Source organism: Triticum aestivum, chromosome 7D (assembly GCF_018294505.1).
Source record: "Triticum aestivum cultivar Chinese Spring chromosome 7D, IWGSC CS RefSeq v2.1, whole genome shotgun sequence".
Taxonomy (NCBI): domain Eukaryota; kingdom Viridiplantae; phylum Streptophyta; class Magnoliopsida; order Poales; family Poaceae; genus Triticum; species Triticum aestivum.
The window spans coordinates 153921831-153930483 of record NC_057814.1 but is presented as its reverse complement, the minus strand read 5'-3'; the positions used below and the strand labels follow the sequence as shown (position 1 = coordinate 153930483).

General features: G+C 49.0%; 1 protein-coding gene across 1 annotated transcript; it reads right to left on the bottom strand.

The window, feature by feature from the left end:
• Nucleotides 1-6950: 6950 nt before the first annotated feature.
• On the bottom strand, nucleotides 6951-8218 carry LOC123168741 (peroxidase 1). The gene is made up of 2 exons (XM_044586610.1): nucleotides 7949-8218; nucleotides 6951-7851 (listed from the first exon to the last, which is right to left on the bottom strand). The coding sequence occupies exons 1-2, from the start codon at nucleotides 8159-8161 to the stop codon at nucleotides 7072-7074; spliced, it is 993 nt and encodes a 330-aa protein (XP_044442545.1). The 5' UTR covers nucleotides 8162-8218; the 3' UTR covers nucleotides 6951-7071.
• Between the last annotated feature and the right edge of the window lie 435 nt (nucleotides 8219-8653).

Here is an 8653-nt window from a genome sequence, read left to right as displayed (position 1 = left end):
CTTGGATCAGATCATCAGATCGATTTCCACGTAAAATGGTTTATTTATGCACGGGAGGAGCAAGCATGATTAATGGATGTTCACAACAAATATGTAGCGGTACTGAATAATATTGGCATCATTACATGCACGTATGGCCGTCTATTTGAATTCCAAGCCGACTGATTTATCATTTACTTTGAGAAGCACCATGGGTGGTGGGCTAACCGAATTGGGATGCAATTCCACACTCTTGCTTTATTAAGCAGCTCACTAGTTTCTTTTTAGTTAGCTACGCATTCGTTTCCGCGTTACAAAAATTAAAGATGATGTTATTTTTGTTTCTCTGGTGTTGAAAAGTGTTGTAATCCCTCCATTCAAATGCATAGGTTCTAATATATTTTCTGAGGTTGTCTTTGACCATTGGTTAGACTAATAATATATATATTATTATTTTTGCGGGGGAGACTAATAATTAATACAGTATATGTGTATGTTGCAAAACTATACGGTCTAATTCACATGTCAAAGGAGTTTCTAGTGATATACTCCCTCCATCTGATAATATAAGATTTATTAGCCCTAACATTTTATATTATCAGGCGGAGGGCGTAACTTTTATATTATTGATATCATACTTTATTAATCTTATCAATGTTCAAAGACAAGCTTGAAATACATATTAGACCATATATATTTCGATGCAGGGAGTACGTTCTTGGAAAAGGTTCGACCAGCCAATCTATAATTAACCCCTTGGCCCATATTTGTTGCACTGCCGAAATTCAGAAAAATTATATTTTCAACCTTGAAAAGTATTTTGATTGTTAATTTTTCATACTGAGTTAACTACAACTTAACTTTAATTAATAGAAACAAGTAGGAGTTACAGCCTTTAAATTCGAGTGAAACGAGCCCCTTTTAAATATGGAGGTGATCTCCAAGGTGCCACCTTCATCGTTATTTTAAACAATATTTTTAAATTAAACTGTAAACTGATATAATTAAAAAAAACTAAATAATTTTATTTTGACTTGAACTATCTTCATAATAATTTATTCTGTGTCATGTTTTCACCATGAATTTAACTAATAAAATATATGTTTATAATTAGCCGTAGTAATATTATTGGAAACGACATTCAAATATGAATCCAATACATAATCTTCTGTGACATGTGTTAATATTTTGCTGGCCAACTTTTTTTAGAAAAGGAGGATGACCCCCGGCCTCAGCATCTGGGCGATGCATACGGTCATTTTATTAATTATTCTCACAAGACCTTACAAAACCATACAATAGCAAGACTAAAGCCACTGTCTAAGCAACAACTGTCGCTACACCTATCCAATTGATAAAGGGGCGCAGATAGTCTGGGCCTAATACCAAACAGACATCGCAGCCAAACTTATACATCTAAGACCTGAGGTCCCAACCAGGACACCTCCCGGGTATGGGGCACCTACCAGTCCGGCGCACTCCTCAACCAGGATGCCTGCCGGGTATGAGGCCGCCGCAGCCACCTGCCACCAATCCATCTTCAGAGATGTACTGTTGCATGTACTGTGCTAGGTCTCTCTGCCATCGACGCCACCACGACGCCTGACAGCGTCGTCCTCCTGCGCGAGTCTATCCTCCCACAGCGAACTCCGAATCTGCACTGCGCCACGCAGTCAAGATCCGTCGCCATCAGTGTGTAGGATGAATCACCGCTCCACCAAAGAATCCGTCCTCTGGTCCCTCGATCACGTGTGTACCTCCAAGAATGATGGCCCCAAGGGAGGAACGACACCAGAGCGCCGCCGTCATCCGATCATCCGATCTAGGGTTTCCCCCGGAGGTAGCAGAGAGTGGCCTTGAACTTCTCCACGGCGATGCCTTCAAGAAGGGAACGACGCAGATACCGCCGCCACCGCCGGCCTTAGCAGATGCCGAAGGCAAGTTTTCACCCAGATCAGTTCGACGGGATCCAACTCTCGTGCACGGCCCGCCGTCACCACCAGCACCACCAGGCAGAACCCTGGAGCACCGGCAGATCAGCGAGCCGCCGGCACCACCGCATCTAGATCGCCGGCCATGCCGAGCCGCCACCATCCCCCGCGCCGTCCGGGTCAGAGACGGAGCCGCCGACCGCGCACAGGGACCACCGCCGCCTGCACACGCCGGAGAGCCGCCGAGAGCCCAGCGCCCGCCACCGCTTGCCGAGGGCCGCCACCGCGCGCCCTGAGCGGACTCCCACACACATCAGGGGAAACCGCGAGCGTGAGCCCTGCCGTCGCCCCCAAGCCCGCCCCGGCGCGCCCCGCCTCCATCGCGCCGCCAAAAACCGCCGCGATCCGCCCGCGCCAGATCCAGCGAGTCGTGGGAGAAGAGATCCCGCCGCCGCCGATGCCGACCGGGCTTTGCCCGGCGGCGAGGAGGAGAGGTCTGGGGAGGGACGAGGACGCGGCGGCGCTAGGGTTCCCCCCGGTCGCCGCGCAGGGGCGACACGGGAGGAGTCGGGAGCTAAAAATAAGAGCGTTTACCGAAATACGATGAAGACTAATAAAGCCCAACAGGGTAGTAGATACTAAGCACGAATGCATATGTGATAGCCTGGCCAGATTCGTATTATTAATGGCCTAGGCACATTAAGGCCAACTCCAACCCACCGACGCAAACAGAGGCGGTTTTGTTTGTTTTTTTTTGTTTATTTGAGTCAGTCGAGCGAACGAGTGTGTCTGGTTTCCGCTGTAGGGGCGTCGGTGCGCTCAATGCGATCGACACATTTGGTCTGTGTGGCAACTAAAACAAAACATGCATAAAACATATTTAAAACATGCCATTAACACCCTAAGGCCACTTATTCTATAATTAAAACATAAAACATTAATTAAAACTAAGAAAACAACTTGCAGCCGCCCGCCGCCCCCAGCTCACAGCCCTAGGCGCCGTTGTCATCGTCCTCGCCCTCGCCATCCATGGTTAGGTCGACGAACTCCGGTGGCGCCCCCATGGGAAGGCCTACTGGTAGGCTGCAGGGTCGTAGCCTCCGGCATCTGCTGCTCCTGCTCTGCCTGGCGCTTGCGTCCCTGCCTCATACTCGTACTCGCGCTCACACAGCATCAGGCGCTCCGCCTCCGCCTGCTCCGCCGGCAGCGCGCGTCCCTCCCACACGTGAATGTGTTGCCGCTCCTCCTCCTCCGTCGTGCCCAGTCAAACAGGTTGCGTAGAGAGGTACGTTGCAAGCTTGCTCGTCCACATGTAGCTCTAAGAGCGAGGGTTGGCGCGGTAGAGTGGCGATGGCAGTGGTGGTGCGTGGCCACCAGACGCGGACTCCCAGATTGCCTGCTCGAGGCCAGGAGACATGGCATTCTCCATGTGCATAGATTCCAGCATGGCACGCCGCGTTGCCTCCTCGAGGGTCGCCTAGAATGCGGCCTCCTCCTTGTCCTCCTCCCGCACCACGAACGCCGGTGGTGGAGGGAGGGCATCCATCTGGACGATCCCACGACGGTGAACGTCATGCTCCGTCGTGAACCAGACGTCCCAGTTCGGGGAGTCCAACTCGTATGCGGGGTCGCATTGCTGGTCCAGCAAGAGGACGACGTCAATGCGTGCTCGTAGTGCGGCACGATCAATACTGGAATGCGGTTGGGTCAAGGTGCTAGTCATGCCGGAGGTTCACATCCAGCCACGACAGCGGGACGTGGTGCTCTAAGTGGTAGTGCACACCATGCACCGGGATGTATAGCCGGTTGCGTGGGCGTACCCCCCCCCCCCCCCCCCCCCCAAAAAGTGAAGTTAGCTAGGGTTCGTGTTGGGTAGCTGGGGAGCAAGCCCTATACGTGGACTGGTTTGGCAAGAAGTCGATGAGCCCCTCGCGCACGGTTACCATTTAAAAAGGATGTGACGTGGACGCCTTCAGTGGCTGACGTGTGGGGCCAAGGTAGGTGGGTGGCATTGACTACAACAAGGGTGGTGCTTGGTAGCCCGACACACGTGCCCACAATACTAGGGAAAAGCCTAGCAGTAATGCGGGTTTTTGGTATATCAGTAGCGCGGGTACCCGCGCTACTGATACGGCGCTACAGCTGACATTTATGTGGACACAAATCAAATGCAAATTTGAACCGAAAATGCGTTCAGACCGACACCAGGCAAACCAAATTTGCGAATGCATCGGCACGTTGGGCCGTCGGTTCTTTCCGTTTCGACCGAAACAGACACGCGCAGACCAAATACGTCAGCGTTAAAATTGGCCTAAGTCGAGCTTTCTATGTTTGATCCACTATCCGTAGAAGTCATAGGTGACTTGCGTTCATCTCTCTCGCGGTGATTCTTACAGTGCGACCTCCTATTCCACACATCGCCCGTAGGTTTTGGGTATGCCCAAGGACATCCCCGGTTTTCGTTTGTTTTTTTAAGTTTGAAAAATATTGAAGAATTACAAAATATTATTTTTGTTTTTTATTCATAAATTTAAGAAATGGTCAATAAATTATAAAATTATTCACGCATTTTAAAAATGTTTGTGTATTTCGAAAAATGTTCTCAGGTTTAAAAGCTGTTCACGAATCTAAAAAAATGTCCCCAAAAATTTGACAAAATGTCCCATGATTTCAAAAAAGTTCAAAAATTTGAAAATTACTCTTGTATTTCAATAATGTTCATGATACCAAAAAAATCATGAATTTGCAAAAAATCTTAAAATTCAAATAACTTTCAAGAATTTGAAAAATTGTCGCAAATTCAAAATTCCATCACTATTTTGAAAAAAAATTCCGAATTGCAAGATATATTCAGCAATTCGAAATATGTTCCTGGATTTCTAAAAAGTTCATTAACTTTAAAATAAAAAGGAATAGAAAGAAGAAAAGAATATTTGGAAAAGAAGGAAAAAATATAAAACGAAAACGGAAAAAGAAAACAAAAATGGATTAGCATTGATCATCGAAACTGAATTCATGTAAACTATTGGATCTTGCATATCCTATACCATGCAAATGCAAATCAAATATGCATAGCTAGCTCAAGTGGAACTTTGCATCATGCATGCATGTTGTTGTGGCCAGTGGTAACGACAAGGGGAGATGAGGACGACCAGTAAGTCAGTCAATGAATCAAGGAACAATTCAAATTCGTTCGGTCGTGCATCTTCACGGACTACAACCACTTTGCATCATAGCTAAGCCACCGGCGGCGCCATCTGGCTTGACGCTTCCTTGTGGTCGTGCTCCGGTAAGGCGGGTTACCCGGGCCGTGTTCGCTAAGCGTCGTCTCTCTTTAAGATATCCATGCCATGCCTTAGGATCTCATTAACCCAGATTCTTTTAGATCACCGAAAGTTTTCTTATTCCATTATCTCTGATATGACGTATCCAAATCCATAGCCTATTGCCGGTGGAACACAAGCTGTGATGTTGGACAACGACGAACGGAGATCATATGCCTTAGAGGCTAATTGTAGTCTCATATTAGACTTTGACAAACACGTACATACGTAGAATATTCGACAGCGGCATGTATGGACTGAGAAAAACACTAGTGATTAAATTGGATTATATTTGCTTGGTATTTCCGACGGGGATATATTTTTACAAGGATTATATTTTCGTTCAAGATGAACCAACCTTACCGATATGTTTAAGACACAACCCTGAACTTCAAAGCATTATACTGCACACCAGACGGGATTTGGAGCCCCCCCCCCCCCCCCCCCCTTTTCTTTTGGCTTTCAATTTTCAGTTTTTCATATCTTCTAAACCAAAAGTCCAAATTCGTTTGCATATTCGTGTTTTTGGTGACGAGGGTTCAAATGAGATCCATTTTGATTACGTTTTAACGAGCTTTAATACTTTGTTAAGTTTCAACTTCTGAAACTTGGTATGAGTGGCGACAAAATTGTAAGTTTCAAACCTATGACCAACTAAATTGTAAGTTTCAGAAACTCAAACTTAAAACTTGTTGTGCCCTCGTATAGGATCCAATAACTTTGTGGGTCGCAAGTCAATCGGGCAGCCAGCACCGCTGGGCAGGTGCGTGCCCATGCGAGTTTCCGACAGCACACCCTCCAATTTGACATCCCATTGAAGACTCAACCCTGGGCTCGGCTGGATCCAGTTTTTGCCGACAACACCGGTGTTGGGAATTGTAGTAGAAAACAGAAAAGATAAGCCCAACGAATCAAGAACCAGGACCACTATGAAGATGCATATAAGCATAGATCTCATTGTTACAAACTTCGAGTTGCAGCAGAAAAAGAGTTGGTTTAGATTGTTCTTGAAGTCCCTCGAACCGCCGCACGAACGGTCCCTCGAACGAAGATCGAAAGCATGATCTCTCTTCGGATTGCACACATACGAGACCAACGATATGGTAGTGATTCACCGTCCAGAGCTAGGCGTTGGCCGAAAACTAGAGGAGGGAGAAGCAGCCTCACGATGTCTCACACTTTTTCTGGAGTAGAACTAGGAAAAGGGGCGCACCTGAGATTGCACGAGAACATCTGTCTCTAGGGCGGGTGTCCCGTTCGGCATATATTGGTGAAGGGAGGGGGGAGTTCTACTTGGAGGAGGGGCCTCCCTCCCTTGCGGTGGCGCACCAAGAGGTGGGCCCCACCCCTCAACCCTAGCAGCAATAGATAGGCCTTACATCCTCACAATCTCTAAGTAAGGGTGGACAACTGTGGGGCTAGTCATCTACCCTTCCCGTAGGAAGAGGAAGCTAGATGGAAGGGTGGGGTACGGTGGCGCTCGTCTTGTGCAAGGCGGATGGGGAATGGATAAATAGTAGAGGAAGATGATAGTCATTGCATGACTAACTGGTTTCGAAACATGGCGTTAAGTTGAGTTGAAAAGTGGACTTATCTCTTCTCGTTCTGCTAAAGATAACTTGCTATCCTTGATAAGTTAGGGTATTTCACAGCACACAGTGACACAAGAAAACACTGCTGCCAGACATGCGTTTACGTAGCATGTAGGTGCGCCATATTCTTTGGACAAGAAATAATTTACTACTAGGTAACATTGACAAGAATATATCACACTACAGTAGATAATACCAGAGCGACATGCATGTGTTGCCCTTACAACAACTAAGAAACAACGAGCCCTAGTTCGGAGCGTAGCACTTCTTCCTGATCTCTCCCCCGGCCCCTGTGAGCACGCCGACATCGCCCATCTTGATCATGGACTCGCTGAAGTCCCTGAAGAACTCGCTGTCGAACTTGCCGGTGGCGATACGCTGGACATAGTCCATGGTGGTGGCGTCCAAGAGGAGCGCGGAGTCGGAGCGGAAGAGGCCCCTCCGCTTGGCGACGTGGCGGTAGTAGCTGGTGTCGAAGGTCTTGAAGCTCCCGGGGTCCATCTCCGACAGCATAGTACGGTCATCAACGCTCTTGCACTTGAGCCTTAGCTTGTCGGCGTACTCGCTGTCCAGAGACGGGTCGACGACGCCATAGGCACCGTTCTCGCCGGTGGTGTTGTAGAGCCGGTCGGCGAAAGACGGGCAGTGCGCCGTGCCGAGCGTGTGGGCGCCCGAGAGGACAACGAGATCCTTAAGGTCGAGGCCCTTGGAGGCGAAGATCTTGGCGAGTAGAGGGACGTCGCCGGAGGCCGGGGGCAGCTCGTTGCTGGCCTCCGTGGCGCTGGACATCCTGCCGTCTCGCCTTCCCAGCGCCACCGGCCAGAAGGGGCCCTTAGCCATCACGACAGCGTCGCGGGACATGAGGGTGAGCACGTCAGCGCAGGAGACGATGCCCGGGCACGCGGCTTCGAGCTTGGCCTTCACCCGCTCCACAGAGCCGAACCCTCGTAGGCTCTTGTTCGGTTTGGCGTCCTTCTCTGCCACGTTGCCATCGGTGGATTCGAGCAGGACGGAGGCGTCACAACCCTGCAAGTTCGCATTGCATGCATGTTTCTTAGTATTCGTGTGCAATATGTAGGTTTGTATGTGAGACAGGACAAGCAAGTGCTCAACGACGACTTACCCTGACGAAGCAGTCGTGGAAATGGAGGCGTAGAAGCGGGCCGGCGAGGCTGGGCGCGGCGGCGATGATCTTGGCCATCTCCTCGCCGACGATCTTCTCGGCGTCCGGGCATGTCTTGCTGTAGAAGCCGATCTCCAACTGAGCCACCGCTGCCGAGCTAGCTGCTGCGAGAACCAGCAGGGCCAGAGGGAGCAGCGAAGACCTGATCGCCATGGAGCTTAACCAAATTACACGATTGAATCAATTACTATGTGGCTGCAGATAAGAATGTTTTGGTACTACTTGAGTGATCTCTGTCCTTGCAACTCCCTGTATACTTATAGATGGCCGGTTACGTAGACTTGAGTGGATGGTGTCAGCGTGACAACTGGTTGCTGCGTATGCACGCATGTGCTAACTTCAACCTCCATACAACCGCCTCAATTATCAAACGTACGCAACCGCGCGCGGCTAAGCGAACCAGTCAAATAATGCAGGAAAAATAGATGGCGCCGAGGCCAGTTCATGACCAGTGTGTCGTCCATGGTAATATGCCATCAATCTATCATCTGTCTCTTCTCCGGAAGGGAACGCAATGATCTGATTAGGTTAATGATTGCACCAAGAGAATAACTTCACATGTATTTGGCCAATCATTTGCGCAGGCCGTAGTGTTTTCGACGGGACTGCCCTATCTTGCATTGTGCAAAGTAAAGATCTCAGTCG